This window comes from Limulus polyphemus, unplaced genomic scaffold (assembly GCF_000517525.1).
Source record: "Limulus polyphemus unplaced genomic scaffold, Limulus_polyphemus-2.1.2 Scaffold1055, whole genome shotgun sequence".
Taxonomy (NCBI): domain Eukaryota; kingdom Metazoa; phylum Arthropoda; class Merostomata; order Xiphosura; family Limulidae; genus Limulus; species Limulus polyphemus.
In genome coordinates, this window is record NW_013666665.1 from 214,935 (window position 1) to 237,996 (window position 23,062).

Consider the following 23,062-nt stretch of genomic DNA (forward strand, 5'->3'; position numbering starts at 1 on the left):
TTTGGATTCAGCGTACAGGAATTACTGAAGAACATGTAAAAATTTCAAGACAATAAAACCATTGCAGACCTGTGTAATCGGAATATGAGAGTATCGAGTAATATTTAGTATAAAACTATTCTAAATACAAGCAAGATCATTAACCTCTGTATTTCTAAATAACGACAGTTGATGGATAATCTAATTAAAACACTATGTAGAACAATAATAAGCACTATCAAATGATTGACTATTCTTTTTCTTTTGAAGTTTGTCGCATGTTTTGTGTGTGATCCTGTGTGCTAAATCTTTTATTAGAATAGAAAACATGATGATTATGTTCACCCTGACATGGAATCCTCACAAGAGTGTAAAATGTATAAAGTATTTGATGGATAATCTAATTAAAACAATAATAAGCACTATCAAATGATTGACTATTCTTTTTCTTTTGAAGTTTGTCGCATGTTTTGTGTGTGATCCTGTGTGCTAAATCTTTTATTAGAATAGAAAACATGATGATTATGTTCACCCTGACATGGAATCCCCACAAGAGTGTAAAATGCATAAAGTATTTTCATCTAGACTTCTCTGTTAAAGGCCCTTCATAAAAAGTTTCAATAAATTTCTTAATAGAAGTCTAAAATGTTTTCATAACATTACACCAATTAATTAATTGTGTTAAACAATAACAAAAGCCATTCATTTTTATACAGAAATTTCACTTGAACAAACTGCTATAAACAAAAACTATTGAACATATGTACAGTACTTTGAGTTATTGGTCAAAACTAGCACTGAATGCATTATACTTTTCAACATAAAACATAACTGTAATGAACTAGAAACAAGAAAGTATCATAATATTTTTGTGACTTTTTATAAATAAGGAGCATGATGTTTTTTTGAGCTAACTCAACATTTTCAGGTGTAAAGCAGAAAGAAGGTATACTTAACACACACACATTAGTGGGTGTAAGGATCAATCAGCCAATGGGAAGTAGTTATTTCGTGGGGCATGATCATTCACTTAGGATATATCCATTTTTGAAGACATTTTAAACCAAGTTGTTTTTTCATTCATGACTCACTTGTAGAAAAAAGTTTCTTATAAAACAAAATTTGAGAGAAGAAAATCTTTAGAATACATGCATAACTTGTATTTTATTGAAAAAAAAAAGAAGAAATTTTGTAACCTACTAATAGAACAAGTTTTAGTTCCAAAACGATACCTCCTTTCATTTGTATATCCTTTTCAATGGAAAGTACTAATTTTGTTTTTGTATTAATGCATGCACTAACAATACGACTAAAGTTACAATTTTATGATGTGTTTTTCCTCCAACAAAAATTACAGAATGTTTGCCTCGGGCCTAAAATACAGAAACAACAAAATATTTGTTCTTACATTTCTTGTTTTTAAAAAGTATCAAGGCTAGGTTTAATGCTTATAAACAAATATCCCATCTACGCTAAGTAAGTTTTATAAGTATTAATCACGAGAATTATTATTGTGGAGAGAAACCAAAAGGAAAACAAAGTCAAACATGGAAAAAGGAAAAAAAAAACAATATATTTTTTAACAAAGAAAATATAATAAAAATAATCAACAGAACACTGATAAGCTCAATCAAATACCTCTTCATCAAGCCAATCATTGTACTGGACGACAGAAGCCATGACACTGTCGGCTCCTTTCATGAAGAAGACAATTTCTCCACTAGATTCTTGCTAGACTCGTGTATTAGAAAAACATTTTTGGTTTAACCTCACGTGGAGTCTAGTTTCTATCTTTATGTATATAGTTTGATTGAAAATAAGTTACTAGTTACATAAAATTCATTATCAAGAACCAACAAAATCTTTAAGAATTACAAATTCAAACATTAATGTATGTTAACCACCTTTTGGACTAGAGAGGTATCACTGATATCCAATTTTGTTTTCCTTCTCACAGTATAAATACATCACCAAATTGTACGAAACTTATAAAGTAATTAGAAATATACTGTATCTAGTTTAGGCTTAAAAAATCCAGATGATTTGTCTTGAATTTTCTATTCTGTTTTAATAAATTCTTAAAAATACTTACTTGTCTTAAAATTTTCTTAATTCATCAGAATGTCCTTTTATGATTCAAGCCAGTGTCTGAAGTCAATGGATATTTATTAACATATTGCATTTTTAATAAAATTTACAGGGTATCATAATGCTTTCAGAACAGACCAAATGTTCCAAAGTTCTCATTGTAATGTTGGTGGTTTACATATTCTATATGTTCTTAAAATCATAGAGATTTTAACCTTTTTTTGTGGTGGGTAGAGATGGACGATTAATGTTTTTTGTTGATCGATTAAAGCAATGGATTTGTTAATCAATTACTTCCGATTAGTTCCAACCTCTTCCACAAACACACACACACACCAAGCCTCATAGCTTTATGAACTGACACAAAGTCTTACTCTCCCTATTGTCACCTAGTTCTTTTTTTAAACTAACTTGGGTTTTATTAGTAATTGTTCACATCAAATGTTGTGACATCATAAAAAGGTGGCAACAAAGGGTTGTAGCAATAAAACCATTAACACAGAAGAAAAATCTCAATACAGGAGTAATTATATTCTCAAAGTATGATAGTTTCTTACCAAACATGCCTCTGTACTTTGGCTAGAGCTGGGAAATTTAATCAATTAGTATCTTGTAAACTTTGGCATGGGCAGAAATATAAAGAAAAAACAACAGAAAATTCATTGTTTACAAGTGAGACTCCTCTGGGATCCAGAGAAATGAAAGTTTAAACTTTTTTTTTTCAGTTTTGTTTGTAAGTTATGTAAAACTGATGTAACAAAATGACAAATACGGATTATAAAATAGTTTTGACTTAAACATTGTTGAAACAGAGTTAACTAATTTTTACTGAAAAGTGCTCATTGGTCATGATAAAGGTTAATCAAAACATAGTTTAAGTTTCGTTATTAACAAACGAGAAAGAGAAAAAACACCATGGAGTTTAACTTAGATTTACCTACTTCGAAATTACATACAAAACATTTAATTATTACAAATAACCAGCAATTCTACCTTGACAATAATACCCATTCTTTTAGATTCTGGTGTGAATGGAAAGATCTGTAAAATGGTATAGGTTAAAAGCTGGCCTTGAGGTGCCTTAACTTTCATACTTGTAAGGTCACGATACACAAGTGTCAGCCCCACGCTTTCTGTCCAAGAAACAAGAGCAACCTGAGAAAGATGCAATACAAAGAGTCACAAAGGAGGTAAAAATTTAAAAAAAATTCAGCTTATCAGCTACAAAATTAAAATCTGAAAATAACTGTAAATCAGAAATACAAGAAAAAAGATCACTGTCCAAACAATAGTTTCAGAAAACGTTCAGGATCAATATGCAACAAAAATTATAATACCTTTAAATATTAACCTGTTCACAATCTCAGCTATGGTTTCTTTTTATCATGAAGTGAAAGTTCTGTAAAATTAATAGTGTGTAGTTTAATTCAATAGATTCAGTCTCAATCACTTTGACCAACTTTGTAATCATTATCTAACAATCAACTATATATATATACTTTACCTTTTGAATGTAATGTTTGTACCTTCACAAGATTTGGCAAGCTTTTGGTAAACATTACAAGGTTGTTGTATGCAAAAAATACATTTCTTTAATGAAGTATTTATACTAAAGATATGTCTGTGAATTTCTGAAGTCTTTACCTAATTGATCAAAAGATTTTTTAAATAAAACTTTATATATGTTATTTTCTCACCCTAACGTTAACTGTAGCAGAATCTGTAATTGAGGGTAAAACGAAAAGTTAAAAGATATGAAATAAATCAAAATTACCCCTTTTTCTTCCAAGAATTACCGGATATCGTAAGAAACAATCACACTTATCTATTCTAACAGCATAAGATACTAACTAGCTTTTCATATTTTTTTTCATTTAGTTTTATTGAATTATAAATGTACTTAAACAGTAACAGATAAGGTAAATAACCATCTATCACAGCATGGCCACGAGATGTGTGTGTGTGTGCTAGGATATAGCTTCATGACAAATTTTTATTTAATTTATTTATATAAATTTTTCTTTTCTAACCTAATAAATTTCTAATTTTTACATTTTAGTTATTTTTATAACAATAAATAAAAAATATACATGAAAAACAAGAAATATAGTACTTACATCTGGAATTAAGCCTTTTGCGAACGATGGACAAAGCACACTAAAGCTCCATTTTTTTGTAACAATGCTGGTTTTTCACAAAATTATTTGTGTTTATTTCAAGTATGCACCATAAAACTATGTCCTAAAACTATTATAATTTAATTGGCTTTCTAACTGAGCTATAAATAAGTTTAAAAAATTCTGTTAGCTGCTTGGGTTGAACACCATGATAGCGAACAATGAAACTAAGACTAAATATCCAAGTACAGGCACCAAAACAATACAACTCATACAAGAAACTGCTCTTTCTATTAGTTATAAATACTCCAGTAGCAAAGTCAGAGAGTATTGCTAACATTTTTTGAAAGACATAATTGGCACAGAAGGTGCATGTCATGTGGATGTGTCATTTTTGTTTATATCTCAGTAAAGCAAGAAGATTTGAGATTCTAAGTTTTTATTCTGACTCATCAGTATCTATGGTGTGTATTTTTAACTTAGTTAGAAATAAAGTATAAAATATAGAGAACAATTACATCACGTGACAGAGACTAAGAATTTATTTAAATACTTCCTTTGGAATTTAAAAAAAATTAAAACTTAGATAAAATAAAAATTCAAATTACATTTTGATGCTAAGTTTATTAAAATACCTTGATAATAAATTAGTTTAATTAAAAATTAAATGTAACTGTAAAAAATGTCATTTCCACAGGGTTAATCTTTTTAACTCTAGAATCTAGAGCTGAGCAATTTAATCAATTAATTGATATAAGTGATTACATAGATTAGTGTGAAGTAAACCAATCAATTAGTCACAATTATGATTAAATCAAATGTCACAAATACAATCAAGTAATTGAAATTAGGGTTTCCACTGATTAATATTTTTGATTATTCCAAATAAACAAGTAACTGAAATATTTGCACCAAACTTCATCAACCCATCTTTGCAATGGCAAAGCTACTAAGGTCATCTGCCACTGTCACTCATTTTGAACTGTTGACTAGAGGAATGGTAACTGGGTTGCAACATGTGCCATTAACCGTATCTATAAAGTTATACCTAGTAATGTTTACTCCAATTTTGAATTTATGAGTACCTTCATGAAATTTTGCAAGCTTTTAGTAAACATTACAAGTCTGATGTACAAAAAATCAGATTTCTTAATAAAATATTTTTTACTAAAGTTGTGTTTGATAATTTTCAAAGCCTTTATTGAGTTAGTCTGAGTGAAAGGTGATTTTCATTTCAAGAATAAAAATATTTATTTTCATCTCATTCTTTTTATATTTCACTTACATAATCTCTAGAACTTCATAAATAAATATCTTTTTATATATTTTATCTATTATGTTCTCTACCCTAAATGCTACTAATTGTAGTAAAACCATCAGTGAAACGTAAAGTTGAAGAAATATGAAATTAAATTAATAATTCCTCTTTTGTTTCATCTTTGAATGTACCATTTTGTGACATTTTTAAGTTTTTTTACATTCACAATTCCAATTGTTAACACTTTCACAAGTATTTTCTGTTAATTTTCTGATCTTATTGCTTGTACTTTGGACCACTATCCTCATTCAAAAGCAATAAATCACAGCAGAAGACCATTAGCCATCATGAGTAAAATATGTGACCCACTTGATCTCTGCACTCACAAATGTAACTGAACTAGGACTCACTTTTTTCTTCAGTTTAATCATTGAAATAAAATCCAAGTAGCTTTCAAATATGGATTTTAAAACACAAAATAAATATATTAAAAACTAGGATAGAATGTCTCAAAAGTAGTTTGATTTAACTAGCTTCCTATCTAAGTTATAAATAGGTTAAAATTTTCTGTTAGCTGCTCAAAGTTAAACAATAATGATTACAGACAAAGAGTCTTAGGCTAACTGACTACACCAAAATAAAATAATTGCAGTAAATGTTTGTAGAGGAGAAAATGCTTTTTCTATTTGTTATAAACATGTCAATTAGATAAAAAAATATGGGTAGACAAGTGCCTCGAAGCATAGGAAAGATAGGATGGACTTCTGTGGTGGGTTTGACAAAGTTATTTAATAAAGAAACATACGAGGTTCAAATTATATATATTCTTGCTTGTCATTATGTGTAATTTATGTTTCTAATTGGCTGTACCCTTTCATAGTCATATAAAGAAAGATTTAAAACCTATAGGAAAGAATTCAGAGTGCAGATATGTCTGAATTAAAAATGAAGATTGAGTTTTTTTTAAATATTTCCTTTTTAAATTAAAAATTCAAACTTAGCTAATATAAAAATTTTAATTATTAACTACATTTTGATGCAAAGTTTACTGACGTATGTTGATATTAAGGTTATGCAATTAAATTTTGAATGTAACCGTAAAAAAGTCCTGAAATGCTCAATTTAACCTATTCAAGCACACACGGTTAATTTACCTCATCAGGACTAGAAGCTTGGTAAACATAGCACTGCTTGCTCTGTTGGTCAGCTTCGGTATCTCCATCCTCCTCACCTTCACCACCATCAGAAATCTCAGCAATGTTACCATTCTCATACACTGGAGTTACATTGTGACACAGAGCTAGAGCTGTCACTGCTTCTTGTACACGTGTCACAACAGTTCGCCTCATTTTGGAATGAGTGGTTCCCCGTGTGGGCGTTGTTCCTGTCGAAGGTTTAGGGGCAAATGATGTTCGTAGATGTGCTGCCACCTGCAAGTTAAATTCTAAGAATGAAGTTAAAATTTTTAAGGTGTGTTAAACTTATTAAAATTTTCCAGGTAAACAAAATATTAATATAAAAACTTTTGTTTTAGTAAACACGAGTGATCCATAATCACTTCAATCTATCGATTTGTCCATACTGAAGTCATTTCATCATTTTCATAACTCGTGTCCATTTATAATTACATATATTTATATATTTCATAGAATTGATTGTAGAATGAGTCTACAAACTCTGCACTATAGCCCTCACTCATATTAAAACCATCTATTTCTTTAAAATGAAATAAAAACTACCTGTGCTATAAATTCATTGTTTATTGTAACTAACCTCATCAAATGTGTCTGGACTGAAAGAAACGGTTCCAAGGTGCAACCTTTTAAAAATCTGAAAGTAAAAATATTAATCAAATCCCAATATTATAAGCCGATCCACCATTTATTCTTCTAACACGAGTAACACAAAGCTAATCCATCATTATTCTAACATGAAGCTAATCCATCATTATTCTAACATGAAGCTAATCCATCATTATTCTAAGATCAAGCACATCCATCACTATTCTAACATCATGCTCATCCATCATTATTCTAACATCATGCTCATCCATCATTATTCTAACATCATGCTCATCCATCATTATTCTAACATCACGCTCATCCATCATTATTCTAACATTAAATTCATCCATCATTATTCTAACATCCATCTTATCCATCATTATTCTAGCATTAAATTCATCCATCATTATTCTAAGATCAAGCACATCCATCATTATTCTAAGATCAAGCATATCCATCACTATTCTAACATAAAATTCATCCATCATTATTCTAACATTAAATTCATCCATCATTATTCTACCATCATGCTTATCCATCATTATTCTAAGATCAAGCACATCCATCATTATTCTAATTAGATCTAGGTAATTAACTTGATTAATCAATTATGGATGAGCACTGATTACATCACATATTATCTTGTAAAATTATCAATCAAAATAATGATTAAATTGTTTAATGTCACGAAAATAATCAAGAAACTGAAATTAAGTTTTCTCCTTCTTCTGTCATTACTGTTGTCAATTGTTCCAATTAGCCAAGTAATCAAAATATCACCATTATTTCTTATTACTGTTTTAAATTAATTGACAACTAAATAACACACTTTATATTTTTTGACTCTGTCAAATTGAGTTTTAAAAAGAATTTAAAAAGAAAAGTACAGAAGGAACAGTAAGTATTAATAAAACATTTTAACATTTTACAATGAACTTTTAATAAAAATAAGCAAAATTAACAGAAGAAGTTTATCCTCATTTCTTTTACACATATATAGGCCTTTTCATTACACAATATTTATAATGAATCTGTAAAAAAGTCATAAACAGATATCTTTACTTAACCTACAAAAAAAACAATGTCTCCTCATATATATATGGAATAAAATTTCCAGCAAAGATATGAAACAAAAACTACAGACACGCAGTTTCTTTTCTCCACTATTCAATACAACTAATTTTTCTGAGATAAAGAAAGAATAAGACTTTCTGCATAAGCTTACAGCTCATGTTATAGCACTAAATATTAATATTTACAGATTTGGGTTTTCCCAGGATAAACATACAGAAATCAAGCCTCAAAACGTTTGGCTACATTCCTGAAAGACAATAGCAGATACCGGTTAAATGTCATAGATAAACCATTCTTTGCAAACTTACATAACTGATGTCTGTGTAGTGAATACAGTTGACTATTTCTTTCTTTTGTATTTAGATGTGAACAGAGCAATGCGTTACAGATATCATAGTGTCAATACACTACGGTAACATTAAAACGTTAAGATTAAAATATCAGAAATGACAAAAACTTAAATCACATTGAATTCTTTTAACAAAAATATTGTACTGAAACTTAAAACTGATATATGATTTCATAAAGCATTCAAATGTGTCACGTAATTATATCAAATCATAACACTCACACATATATACATATATTTGCCGTTTTCTATTTTTCCTCTTCCATAGAAGTAAACTTTATGATATTAGTTTCTGACTGTCGTTATTACACAAAAGTCATGTTTACCATTTCATTCTGGGTAAGTGTTCCAGTTTTGTCAGAAAGAAGATAAACAATCCTTCCCAAGTCTTCTGGTATGGTAGTGCTACGAACAACAGTTCCAGGAATTTCTTTATCTTGTTGAATCATCCAAGAATAGACCATTTTACCCATGTCTAGATTGACCCGCAAGCTGAAACAATTTGGAATGAAACTTAAGACTCAGGCATGGTATAAGCTTATATCAATAACACTGAAAATGATATATGTTTGTTTGTTTTTGAATTTTGTGTAAAGCTACACGAGGGCTATCTGTGCTAGCTATCCCTAATTTAGCAGTGTAAGACTAGAGGGAAGGCAGCTTGTCATCACCACTTACCACCAACTCTCGGGATACTCTTTTACCAACAAATAGTGGGATTGACTGTCACAATATAATGCCCCCACGGCTGAAAGGGAGAGCATGTTTGGTGGGACGGGAAATCAAACTTGAGACCATCAGATTGTGAGTTGAGCGCCATAACCACCTGGCCATGCCGAGCTGTGAAAAGGACACACGTAAGACAACAAGAGACGATTTTGTTCTTCAAGATTGATGCTTCACACCCACCCTTAAGAAAAGTAAAAATTTAAACGCATCCTTTACTTTCAGGAAATCATTGATTCCTCAAACTCTTGTAAAGTAGAAACATCTACTACCACTGATGGCAACTCATTCCATAGGCCAATCACACAGTTACAAAAATTAAACCGACTTAACTGGAGCCTATCTAGTCTTTTTCCAAACCCTATACTTATATGCTCTCATCTTCAAAATAAATAACAAAATCAGAAGCTTTTATTATATTGATAACCCTGCAAACTTCAACACTCTTACTCTTTTTTTTTTTCAGGAGAAAATAAAAAATGTTAATTTATCTTCAAAATATAAACTTTCCATCCTCAGAACCATTCTAGTAATCCTCCTCTGAGCTCTTTATAATAAGTCAATATCCTTTATTAGATAAGAAAACCAAGCTGTATTTCTCTAAACCTTTTTCCAATAAGTCGATATCCTTTTACAGATAAGGAGACTACAGTGTTTCACGTAAGGCCTAGCTAGAGATTTGTGTAGAGACAATTACCTCTTTTCACTTGCAACCAATGTCCACAAACACACACTAAAATTATATTAGTTTTTTTCTGATATTGACAGACCACTGTCTTGATAACTTGAGATCTTTTATATGCCAAACATGTGTCCAACTACCCAACTGATGATCCTAACCTAACCTACACAGTGTTTCACGTAAGGCCTAACTAAAGATTTGTGTAGAGACAATTACCTCCCTTCACTTGCAATCAATGTCCACAAACACACACTAAAATTATATTAGTTTTTTCTGATATTGACAGAGCACTGTCTTGATAACTTGAGATCTTTTATATGCCAAACATGTGTCCAACTATCCAACTGATGATCTAAATCATTTTGCAGTACCTTCAGTACAGTTATAAATACTCAAGAATTGTAATGCCATCTGTAACTTTACTAATTATGTTCCAATCACTATCATTGTAATTTGTTCTATTGTTGGGTTGATGTTCTTTTGTATTATTTCATCCATGTAACAATAACAAAAATGTAATTTGTTCTATTGTTGGGTTGATGTTCTTTTGTATTATTTCATCCATGTAACAATAACAAAATGATTTATTTCATCAATAATATTTGCTAGATTCATTGGTAGGACTAACTTCAACAGAAATTCTGAAACTAATGTAAATTTTACATGCAGAATTTCCTTGCAAGTCAATCAATAATAAGAATTGTAATTTGTTCTATTGTTGGGTTGATGTTCTTTTGTATTATTTCATCCATGTAACAATAACAAAATGATTTATTTCATCAATAATATTTGCTAGATTCATTGGTAGGCCTAACTTCATCAGAAATTCTGAAACTAATGTAAATTTTACATGCAGAATTTCCTTGCAAGTCAATCAATAATAAGAATTGTAATTTGTTCTATTGTTGGGTTGATGTTCTTTTGTATTATTTCATCCATGTAACAATAACAAAATGATTTATTTCATCAATAATATTTGCTAGATTCATTGGTAGGCCTAACTTCATCAGAAATTCTGAAACTAATGTAAATTTTACATGCAGAATTTCCTTGCAAGTCAATCAATAATAAGAATTGTAATTTGTTCTATTGTTGGGTTGATGTTCTTTTGTATTATTTCATCCATGTAACAATAACAAAATGATTTATTCCTTCAATAATATTTGCTAGATTCATTGATAGGCCTAACTTCAACAGAAATTCTGAAACTAATGTAAAATTTACATACAGAATTTCCTTGCAAGTCAATCAATAATAAAAATGCTAACTAACTCACTGAATCACAGATACATTAACTCTCACTGTCTAAGTCACTAACTGACTCTGAACTGAATAATTCACTGATTCTGATATCTATATTGTATTCTAATTTCTACACAAAGCTTCTAGATGTTGTGTATTCATGACATAATACCAAGCTGCTTCTATTAAATAAATATCCAGTTAAATTATTAAAAATATAGCCTACAACACTGCCTCTTCCTAGATTGTGAAGTCCCTTGAACAATCCTAATACATAAATAAAAAGTACACTAAAGTCTCAGTTCACCAAGTCTTTTTTTGGTGGTTTTCTACTCAGAGGGTTATGGTATGCAGATTGGATTAATTTTTGTCCTTTATCATCACATACTATTGTCACTCGAGGAGTTTTCTCTAGGTATGTAGTCGAGTGAACCCACCATTGGCTCTATTCTTGGTGATCCTCTGGAAGTGATCTCAACAGGAACCTTGGGCTCTTCAGTAGATTGACTTACTGCTGGTAAATTTTTTTCTGAAGTTACTCAGTTTGCCATTCTCTTACCATTGTTCTTCCAGTCTTGGACTTCCTATTCTTCTAAACTCTGTAAGCCACTTCATTGTTTCTTTTGAGTACAATAGATAGCCCTTCCCAACACCTACTTAGCTTTGGAATTCTTGCAACTGGGATTGTACAATCATACCATGTCACCTCAGTGAAAACCAGTCGTATCAGCATTAAAATCAGTGACTTTTCAATGTAGCTTATTTAATGTCACCTCAGTGAAATCCAGTTGTATCAGCATTAAAATCAGTGACTTTTCAATGCAGCTTATTTAAGTCTTTCCTTGGAAAGGTCATGTATGACATCAATAGCATACCCTAGTCTCTCTGCATATTCTGTAAGACTCTGATGAATGACTATACTCTGGATGTGTGTACAGAAAGTCCAATGGCACTTTTAGATCTCTCTCCCAAACATCACTGATGATGATGTTTGTCAGTAGCTTCATGTTCTGCCATTCAATAACTCATAAGTAGAATATCTTAATCCCATTTCTGATACCAGTGTTGTATCGTTTTGACAAGTTCTTTTGGATTACTTGATAAAAATAATAACATGTCCAGTCCATGTAATAATAATGAATTAATTTAATTCTTCATTAATGTTTGCTACAGGTCAGTTCACTGGTGGGACTAACTTCACAAACAATGTTGCAACAGAAATTCCAATACTAACTTTTGTTTAATTCACAAATAATTTTATTTGCAGAATTTCCTCACTAATCAATCAATGCTAACTGAATCATAGATGCACCAATTCTCACCGTCTAACTCACTAACTGACAATGAACTAAGTAACTTATTAACTGAATATTTCACTAATTCTGAAATATAGCTTACAACAATATCAATAATGATGTAAGTAAAAAATAAAAAAGGTCCAATCACTGATCCTGAAGCACTCCAACAGTAACAAGGACCAAATTTGACTGGACTCCACTAATAAGAAATTGTTTGTTTGTTTAAAGTTAAGAAGTAAGCAACAAAATGGCTATCCGTGCTCTGCCCACCACGAGTATTGAAACTCAGATTCTAGCGTTATAAGTCTGCAGTCATACCGCTGTGCCGCTGGGGGGCACTAATAAGAAATACAGACATAATAGTAATTCACAGCTTCTTACAACTAACTTGGCTTTTACCTAACCTCAAGAAAGATAAGATACACCAACAAAAGTAGATTAAAATACAGCTTTTACAATGAAATTATTTAAAAGAAACTTACTATATAATTAACACATAATTTTAAACATTACATATATAAAATAACCTGGTATTAAATTTTAATTTAAATTATTTCTCCATTTTTCAACATACATTACATAAACAAAAGAAAAGCTTTTTAAGTAAGTAGAAATAAAACAAATAAAATGCCCATAGAGATATATAGTAGAAATATAACCAAAATAAACATTTATACAATGGTGCGAACCAGTTCTAAACACTTCTGAAGTTCTAATGATGTCTTGATCATATATACAATCACAGAGAGATTTCTAATGAAAAGTTGAACAAAATGGACCAAACAGATGAAATCAGGTTAACTCTGTATGAGCCAGGCAGGTTAAACCATGACATGCTTACGAAACAAGTTACGAAACTAACCTGATGGGTATGATGTATGAAAACAGTAAGACAAATCGAAACAAATACCGATACCATGGACCTCCAAAACCCTGAAAACAAAAATAATGTACAATGTGAAAAAAATTATGTATGCTCAAATAAAAAAGCTGGTGATTTCTAAAGAAAACAAACTAGGAGTATTAGATTTAAAGGCTTCACCACCTAATTACCTCAACCAACAATAGCGAAGATTTAATTTAAGCTTACTAATTAAAAACATTTTGCAAAATAGTGGTTTTTCCATTTAAGTCTTAAAGCTTTTTTGAACCAACTGAAATTATCATTAACACAACAATAAACAAAACATTTTATTGCATATAAAAACGGATAAACAATCGATAACATATCAGTGTACTTTTACCACTATATTCATTTTAAACTTTTTTTTTTTAATGAGTATTTGAAGTCATTTAAATTTTGCTAGTATTACAACAACATAAGAGATATGTTGACAATAAACTTGCCTGTCCTATAACCACTGATCACACACAAAAAAAAGACTACAAAAGCAAATACTAATAAGTGTATAAAAAATTTAAGAAGTAGATACATTAAATGATTTAAAATGTTTACACTAAGAATCAGTTCTAACAATAAAAGTACAATCATTGAATTTTGTGTCAATCTGCCACATCTTTTTTTATTATTAGGACCAATTATCTATTGTAGCTTGTGACACAAGTTAATGTGATTTCATTTAGGTAAAATAGTGTATTGTAAATAATGTACATTGTGATTTGGCCATGAAAATTTGAATTTTTCCTGGTAAGACAACAGAAGTATGGCAATGTCTTTTTTTTTGTACCAGCACTCGTGCCAAGTCTTGAATGATTATTTCTGATGAGAACATAAATTTTGTTTAAAATGATCAACATTGTTGTTCAACTTCTTTAGGTTGTTTATGCACAAAAACTGTTAATGATGTTTAAACATGGAAACTTTTTTTAAACTATAGAAATGAATTGAACTCACTATATATTCAAACATGATTTAACATAAATATCTAGTTTCTGACCTTGAGACACATCATGACAAGGGCAAGTCCGATTACTGCACAAAACAAAACTTTTGTAAGTTGGTTTATTTCTGTATCTAGTAAGCCAACCTGGAATCAACAGAAATTGTTTCAAAATTACTTTTATTGATTTCTGCAACTGAGTGAAATATCACATTTTCTTTATCTACATATTTAAAGATTATACCAAATTAAGTCTATTAACATATGTATTGGTAAACAGTTTTAAAATGTTTTTAACCCTTAGAAATATAATGATAATATGATCAAAACATTTAAAAGAAAAGAATGAACAATAATTTGTATCTTTTTTTTTTCTTCTTATTTATTCTGCAATATATTTTTAACAAGGAACATCACATACTAAATCTGCAAATAGAAACATTTTTCAAGCCCAATAGCAAAGGGGTAAATACCCCCCCCCAAAAAAAAAAAACCCAACAAAAACAAAAACAAACTTGTGGAAATAATGAGATAAAAATAACACCACTCAGAATATGGCAGTAGATAATACAGAGATCTTTGCCTTGCTTGGTGGTTTTGAGTTGTGTGGAAATAATGAGATAAAAATAACACCACTCAGAATATGGCAGTAGATAATACAAAGATCTTTACCTTGCTTCGTGGTTTTGAGTTGTGTGGAAATAATGAGATAAATATAACACCGCTTAGAGTATGGCAGTAGATAATACAGAGATCTTTATCTTGCTTGGTGGTTTTGAGTTGTGTGGAAATAACACCGCTTAGAGTATGGCAGTAGATAATACAGAGATCTTTATCTTGCTTCGTGGTTTTGAGTTGAGTGGAAATAATGAGATAAAAATAACACCGCTTAGAGTATGGCAGTAGATAATACAGAAATCTTTACCTTGCTTCGTGGTTTTGAGTTATTCATAACACTTCGAGTTTCTGATCCAGTATAAATTACAATTCCAATGGCTGTTCCTGAAGCAAGAACACTATTCGCCCACAGAGTGTTCTCAATACCCAAGGAATCTTCACCTCCTTCTCCATCATGCTTTTAATACAGAAGAAATACAGTAATATTGATTTTGTTTATTTATCCAGGAAAAATATTTAACTGTGTGCACCACTTTACTAAGTTAAAAAAACAACATCTTACCCTTGTGAATTTCCCAACAAAGCTGTGAATGTCTCTCTTTGGTTCTTCAGCAAATAATGATGCATCCATTTCAAACAATTCCTATAATTTATAAGATGTTTAAAAAAACAAACTGTGTTAACAGGCTTTTAATACAAATGCTATGTTCTTATATTTTTCTAACTCTAAAGTTACTGGCTTATTTTTACTGAGTTTGTTTTCTTTTGTGTTTAAGCACAAAGCTACAGAATGGGCTATCTGCACTGTGTTCACAATGTGCATCAAATTTTGATATATTTTTTTAGTTAGACCTCAAGCTTAGTCACTTGTGGAGGGGGCTTGTTTTTATACTATTCATTACTGATTGAGTACACATATTGCATCACAGTGAATAAATTTAGATTTGTACTTGATACAACCCACACAAAAAATTGTTTGAAATAATGCATTTCCTATGTACATTAATTAGAATATCCTAACAGTAATTTTGCTGTACGACTTATTATTAAAAGACCTTGTACCCAATAAAATCATGAACCTATACACAATTTGGTGGGTGTACAGTTTAGAAATTGTTTAAAAAGCTGGACACTATTGATAATTCTACAATTAAGTTGTATCCTATTCCATCACTTTACTTAGTTTACAGATATCTAGTAACTTACCAATTAGATTAATTTTTTTTTACTACACACACACACAAAAAAGTCATTATCATGAAAACAAATGAAAATCTTTAGAACGTGCCAGTGAAGAATTTATTTATTTTGCTTGCAATAAGTGCAATTTATATGAATTTAAATATGTACTTCCTAGTAAGATACATATACACACAGATTAACATTTTGTTCTCACCTTCACCTCTTTTTTTTTTTTATGGCACGTCTTTCTCTAAGTCTAAGATAGTGGTCTGAAGGAAACTACTCAGTGTACAACTAAATACCACAAACAAAAGTAAATAAATAATAATAATACAGATGTGTATTGAAAACATGGCTGATGAACTAAATTTTATCTGAAAAGTAATAACCATGCCTTGTAAAATTGACAGTAAATAGCCACTAGTAAAATGTTGCTGGTAAAATATTAGTGAAAACTACCTTTATCAAACATATTTTCAGTAAAATTACATTAAACTGCTTAAGTTAGGGATTATGCCGATCATTTAAACATTAACGCAAAGGAGAGGTACAACTACATCTTCAATGCAATTAGTGAAAGTCCGAGATAACAAATCATCACATCCATAAGGCTCTATCCATAGAATAAAGTACCAACAAATAAAACAAATTTTGATTAGTTTAGAATTATTATAAAGTGTTGGGATTGAACATTATAGTTTTGTATGGTTATTACTTTTATAGATCATGTATCAAAAGAGCAAAAAGATTTAATTTTGAAGCTCCACCCGTAAAGGATTAATTAGGCTTAACCCATTCACTACAGCTGTCACATATACAGGTCAGACGTTTTTCTTCTGTACACTGTGGCTGTGCCGTACGTGGGATTTCGTTTTTAACTTACCTGTGTGTACTGATAAAGAGTATTTATGAGTGTTGAGGCACTCTCCATCCACCCAAGCATTGTTGCCAAATAATGAGTCAATCATCTTTTGTTTTTTCTCAACAGTACTCCTCATGATGTTAACAAAATCCTATAAATGGCACAGCTGCAATGAATGGGTTAAGGCAATACAATTATGTATGGTATTACAAGTTAAACAGGCTACATTCCCAAATAAAAATTTACATTTGAGAGAATAATTTTATATCTAGTAATTACAAGTATACTCTTTAAGTGTTAATCTTCGGGTTGCACTATCCGTGAATTCTTTGTTTCAATCTTTTTCACAGTAATGCAAAAAATGCCCAATAATATGATCTAGTCAGTTTACGCCTGAACCGTGCACTTAAACAAGTTTCAAAAGCAAATCTTAACAATTACAGGACTCACTTCTGTAGTCATTAGTCTTTGAGTCGATCCAACAGCTAGCCTAAGCTTCCAGTCTGTTTCTCCATCTAACTGATCCGTTCGAATAAAACAAGCCCCATTCTTCTCAGTAGTTCTAAGGAATACAAGATCTGCTGGAACTCGCTGGTCCTTAAAAGAAAAACAAATTCTTGCACACAGTTTAATCTATTTATATTTTAATTAAACATAAATTATCAAATTAATTCTTGATAAGTTACAGGAGAATAAAGGTGCCTATTCGTGAGTTATAGTCACTGACAATCTTTTTTTTTAAATTTGTTGTTAAGCTCAAAGCTACACAATGGGCTATCTGTGTTAAGCCCACCACAAGTATTAAAACCCAGTTTTTAGAGGTGTGAGTCCTCCGACTTTTCTTTGTCCCACTGAGGTGCATCACTGATATATATCTTATACATTTTAATTTATCATTCAAAAGTACAACACGTGCAGGATATTCCTACATGAAATGTTCGGTGCTCTTAAAAACCATAATTACTGCATAGTTACCACATATAGGTACATCTGTATTTTTAATTTTTTGAGCTCTAAACATAATCAAACCTCCACTTTCAGTAACACATGTGTAGTGAAATAAAACCAAAAAACACTACAATTCAAAAGGTGGTTAGTACTAAAAAAAGTAACTAGTTTAAGAGATAACATTCATACAATTTATATTTATAAAACAATAGAAAGTAGAAAAAAATATTTCTCCTAAAACAGTTGATTACCAAAATTAGTACATTGTGTAGCCAAACGTTTTGTGATAGATAACTTTTAGTTAATAGTAATTAGGTTGTATTTTCTACATATACATATATATTATTAAAACTATACACATACAAATCATAATGGCTTTAAAAGTCTTTGTGATATCTTGGTAACAGGAATAATAATATTTAGTGTTCAGACGAAAGATTTATAAACATGTTTTATGACCAATTTATAATATCTTGTACTATTACAAGTAACATGTTACTTTTCTCTGATAACATGTTATTTTTCTCTGAACAATGCTACTTCATTACACCTGGCTTTATTACCAAGTCCTGTCTCACTGAAATGTTCTATTCTATTAATCATTCCCCAAAAATGGTTACTTGAAAAATATCACTTGAAAATATTACAAATTCAAGTTTGAATAAACTACAAAAAATTACCTTTTCCACAATTAAGAGATCAGAAACTTTTATATCAGAGCTTGGGATGAGTAGTACACCTTGTTTTGTGAGTTTTTTATATTTCTGAGAGTTGACTTCTCGATCCCTTCTGAACCGTCGAAAATCATCAATTGCTTCTCTGGTTAATGTAACACTCAGTACAAAGCCCTCAAAAAATAATCAAACAAGTTCAATACAACTACCCCCTTTAGTTTTATAAATATAAAGTATTAAAATATTTCTAAAGCATTCATCTAAATTGAGTAATCACTAAAGAAAATGGCTGTGTGTGTTATCTTAACATGATTCAATAGTATAGTTTTGAATAAAACAATAACTATCAAATACAGTTTTACAGAGTTTCATGAAGAATGTTTACAAAAACAAATATTTATCATTAACTTACAAAAATGCCTGAACATGTGGTTTGAATTAGAATTATTAAAAACAATGAGTAAATATTAGTTTTATTAAATTAAACTTGAATTTTGAAATTCTGTTCAAATTAAACACTTGTACCTTTTAACAAAAAGTTATAGTATTCCGGATACACTAAGCTCCGAGACAACAGCCACTAAAAGAAGTTAGTGTTAGAGATTACGAAAAATTTTATTTAAATGTTAAAATCCTTAATTATACAAGTATGCTTTAAAATTAACAAGTTTTTAACCTGTGAAACACTGATCATATGATAACAAACATGAAATTGTTTGTTGTCACTAGATTTTCTTATTTCTTCATTTATATGACATAAAGATCATATAGAATAACATATTTTACAGGAAATTAATCTTTTTCTCTGAAGTAGATTTTAATCGTGGGTTTAGAACTTGGCATTCTATGCTTTTCAAGCTTAATGTCATTCTGAGTAGTTAAACACAAGCATACTCACTAGTGGTCCCCAGTATGTGTAGAGGTAACCAATCCTCACATCAGGAATGAACTGTGATAAAGCCATCACAAGAAAGTACAGATTCAAGAAGAACTTGAACTGATGGAATAAAACCTGAAGGGACAGTAAAGAAGGATTACAAATATAAATGTACTCTTGATTCCCAGCCTACGTTATTGGATATTATTAACTAATTCTGCTTTTATTGCACAACAAAAAAATTGAATTTAAAAAAATCAAGCATATAATGTTCAATTATCAGTTAAATGATATTTCTGCCCTAAATACCTTCAGAAATATGTAACAAGCTAACTTTTACAGGTGGATTGAGAAAGACATAACCATCATCACAATATCAAATAAGAAACACAACGTGATGAAGCATGTAGAGTTGTTCGTTTATCAAAGTCTTGAAATACTACAATATTTTTTGTGGCACTAAGTAAGTAAAAAGAGCTTATGTAACAAATTTAATATAATCTAAACCTGGAACTGACCAGTGGAATAAAAGTGAGAATGTTATACTTCTGATTTCTTGTTTTGTTTGCAGGAAACTTTTCATTAGATGTTCGACCAATAAAAACTGTACGAGGTCTATGTGTTTGTTCTCCACAAATTTTTTTTGCCATGGCTAAAAAACACCTGGAAGAAAAAAATAGAAACTGATGTAATACAAAAACACATCTTTCTACAAACAATACACTGTTATTTAAGTGAATCAGTGTTTGAACTTTTGAAAAGTGTTCCAGGATTTGAAAAATACATATTTTTGTCCTTTGAATTGTTACTTATTATAGTATGTAGTACTGATAAGTTTGTTATGTATTTTGCTGAAAATTTTATTGTTCCAACTGATAAGACTGACTACTGATATTTCTGGATTAGCTAAAACTGAAATTTATTAGTATAAAAAAAATAATTAAAAAGTAATTTGTTATTTTGAAAAAAATTTGGGATAACTAAAAAATTAAAATAATTCCTCCAAATTAAAAGATATTGCTATCATAATACAACTGATTATTTGTTTGTTTGTAATTAAGCACAAAGCTACACAATGGGCTATCTGTGCTCTGCCCACCACGGGTATCGAAACCCGGATTCTAGCGTTGTAAGTCCGCAGACATACCGCTGTGCCACTGGGGGGCGCAACTGATTATAACTGGGAACTTCTGGTTCTTGCTAATTAATTAATCAACATTAATTGATTAGTTAACCCATCCCTAACAAGCAAAATAACAGAGGTATAAAAGCTTCATAAATTTGTGAATTACTACATTATCCTAACATATCCTTAAATAGTCTTTATCTTCCTAATTTAACCTTTTTTAATTACCCTTCATTTCACATGATAGACAATTTAGGAAAACTTTTTTTTTCCAGGAAAAGTAGTTTAGCATTAACTTTTTTTTTAAAGACAATCTGGACATTTCCTAGTTATCAAATAATTCACTAATGTTGACTAAAGATGACTCAGCAGAAGCCATTTTGTTTTAACAATATGTAATAATTCCCCAGTGGTCTTGTGTAAATCAAATACGCTGATAATTAAATAATGAAAATGTTTTTGTATCACCAATAAAGGTAATGAGGTGTTATTTAAAATGTATTATGATTGCAGTTAGATATAACTAATTAACTAGTTAGCCAATTTATGCATGTATGAATGTTGCTTGCATAGAATAAGAATATTTTGCAACTGCCTACCACACAATAAACAATAAATTTAACATATTTATTTCATTTTATAGTGATTTTATTTTATATGGTGAACAAAATAAAAAAACTCATGGTAACAAACCTTCCTACTCAATAAAAACCATAGTGTATCTATTGAAAAGTAAAAACACCATATTTAAACAAACCAAACATCAACACAATATCTTTATTAAGCCTTAAGCAATCTAGAGTTATGAGACTTCTTTGCTTCGTACTGTATATATGCATCCATGCGTATAGGAAAACCACTTAAACCTGATGATGACAAAAACATTATCCAAAATGTAAAATTGTAACACGGCTTTCTTTGTTACCCATTTAACCTATCTCTAAATTGTATAAGCTTAACTTAATCTGACATCTTGTCATTGAAGAAAATTTCTGTAGCTTTCAAATGGATATAATTTAACACACAGAACTTCTAAATTCACAAATGAATGGAACATTTATAGAAACTATAAAAAATAATTCAACCTATACACTTACTTTACTATGACATGAATCTAATTCTTGCTCTTATCAAATCATATTTAAACTTTCTTATAGCTGTTTTAGTAAATGATCACACCACATGATGTGGCACCATAACAAGGATTCAACCACAGTTTAACACTTTTCCAGACTTGTTATTCCAGACAATTAAGTATTGTTTTACATGTTTTGTGTTTATGACACTGTTGAAGCCTTAGGTGTTGTTTTGGTAACTACACAGTAACTCAAATGCTTTGTAACCAACTACGGGTAATGAACAATCATACCTCATTTGATCTATTAGGCAAATCCATACTTAGCCAAAGTAAAAACTTAGTATTTTTGGATAGTCTTCAAGTAGGCTAAATTTAAAGTCAAACATAAAAAAAAATTGAAAATTATATTACCTTCAATTTATTTTTTTAAATAATAAAATAATTATTACTTTATCTTATAATGTTCAAAAACCATTAAGGAATGAATAAGAATAAAACCATAAAGATCATTAAGGTAATACACTATTATTATGTTAACATGTTTAACTTCTCCATGTTAGTTGTAGCAATGCTTCATTTTCACAATAGTGGTATGATACCAATTAACGTTTTTAAAACAATGGAACACTAAAGCCAAATTTTCAGTATTTTTTTTATATATGAAAAAAAGAATCTTTCACTATTATAATAAAGTATTTTGGATTAATCAGTGTCGACCATACAGTCCTAAAGTAACCTAAATAAGTCAAAGTTAAAGAAATGTTAATATATTCTGTAATTTATTAGCTCAATCAAGTCATTATCTAACGATTTCAATGCTCATATCTTTATTTCTAGAAATGTAAAAATAAAAACAGTTAAAACCAAACATATAAAATTTAAATTCAAATTAGATAGTTATAATTACTAGGGGTACACTGATTAAAATTTTCTTGGCCAATACTGATAGCTGATGATTATCCAACTATATTAATCAATACCAATACGTAGTATTAGTGCAGGAAATGTACTTTAAACTACTGAAACAAATTAAAATTTAACCTACAGGTGATTTGTTTCTGGTTGCATCTATAACAAAAATTCACGAATATTTTTATTTGGTACATTTAGTTCAGAAAATAAATAAAAAAAGAATAATGGTAAAAAAAAGCTTAAAAATATACTTTTGTGTTAGTGCTTCTAGAAGTGTCAAAATAAAAACACAGACACACATGTATTAACTTTTGACATGCAACTGTAACTTTCATTAATTTATAGTA

At 29.9% G+C, this 23,062-nt stretch overlaps 1 protein-coding gene across 1 annotated transcript in view; it reads right to left on the bottom strand.

Annotated features, from left to right (window-relative positions):
• The window catches only part of LOC106461898 (probable phospholipid-transporting ATPase IIB), a 39,003-nt gene that overhangs the window by 9,924 nt on the left and 6,017 nt on the right, over nucleotides 1–23,062 (bottom strand). Inside the window, exons 3-15 of the mRNA XM_022388993.1 lie at nucleotides 20,118–20,262; nucleotides 19,621–19,734; nucleotides 18,729–18,896; nucleotides 17,551–17,697; nucleotides 15,619–15,699; nucleotides 15,364–15,513; nucleotides 14,496–14,585; nucleotides 13,460–13,530; nucleotides 8,976–9,141; nucleotides 7,216–7,272; nucleotides 6,597–6,872; nucleotides 3,061–3,222; nucleotides 1,618–1,710 (exon numbers count right to left, since the gene is read on the bottom strand). Of these exons, the coding sequence (XP_022244701.1) occupies nucleotides 1,618–1,710; nucleotides 3,061–3,222; nucleotides 6,597–6,872; nucleotides 7,216–7,272; nucleotides 8,976–9,141; nucleotides 13,460–13,530; nucleotides 14,496–14,585; nucleotides 15,364–15,513; nucleotides 15,619–15,699; nucleotides 17,551–17,697; nucleotides 18,729–18,896; nucleotides 19,621–19,734; nucleotides 20,118–20,262 (1,720 nt within the window). The remainder of the gene's footprint in view (nucleotides 1–1,617; nucleotides 1,711–3,060; nucleotides 3,223–6,596; nucleotides 6,873–7,215; nucleotides 7,273–8,975; nucleotides 9,142–13,459; nucleotides 13,531–14,495; nucleotides 14,586–15,363; nucleotides 15,514–15,618; nucleotides 15,700–17,550; nucleotides 17,698–18,728; nucleotides 18,897–19,620; nucleotides 19,735–20,117; nucleotides 20,263–23,062) is intronic.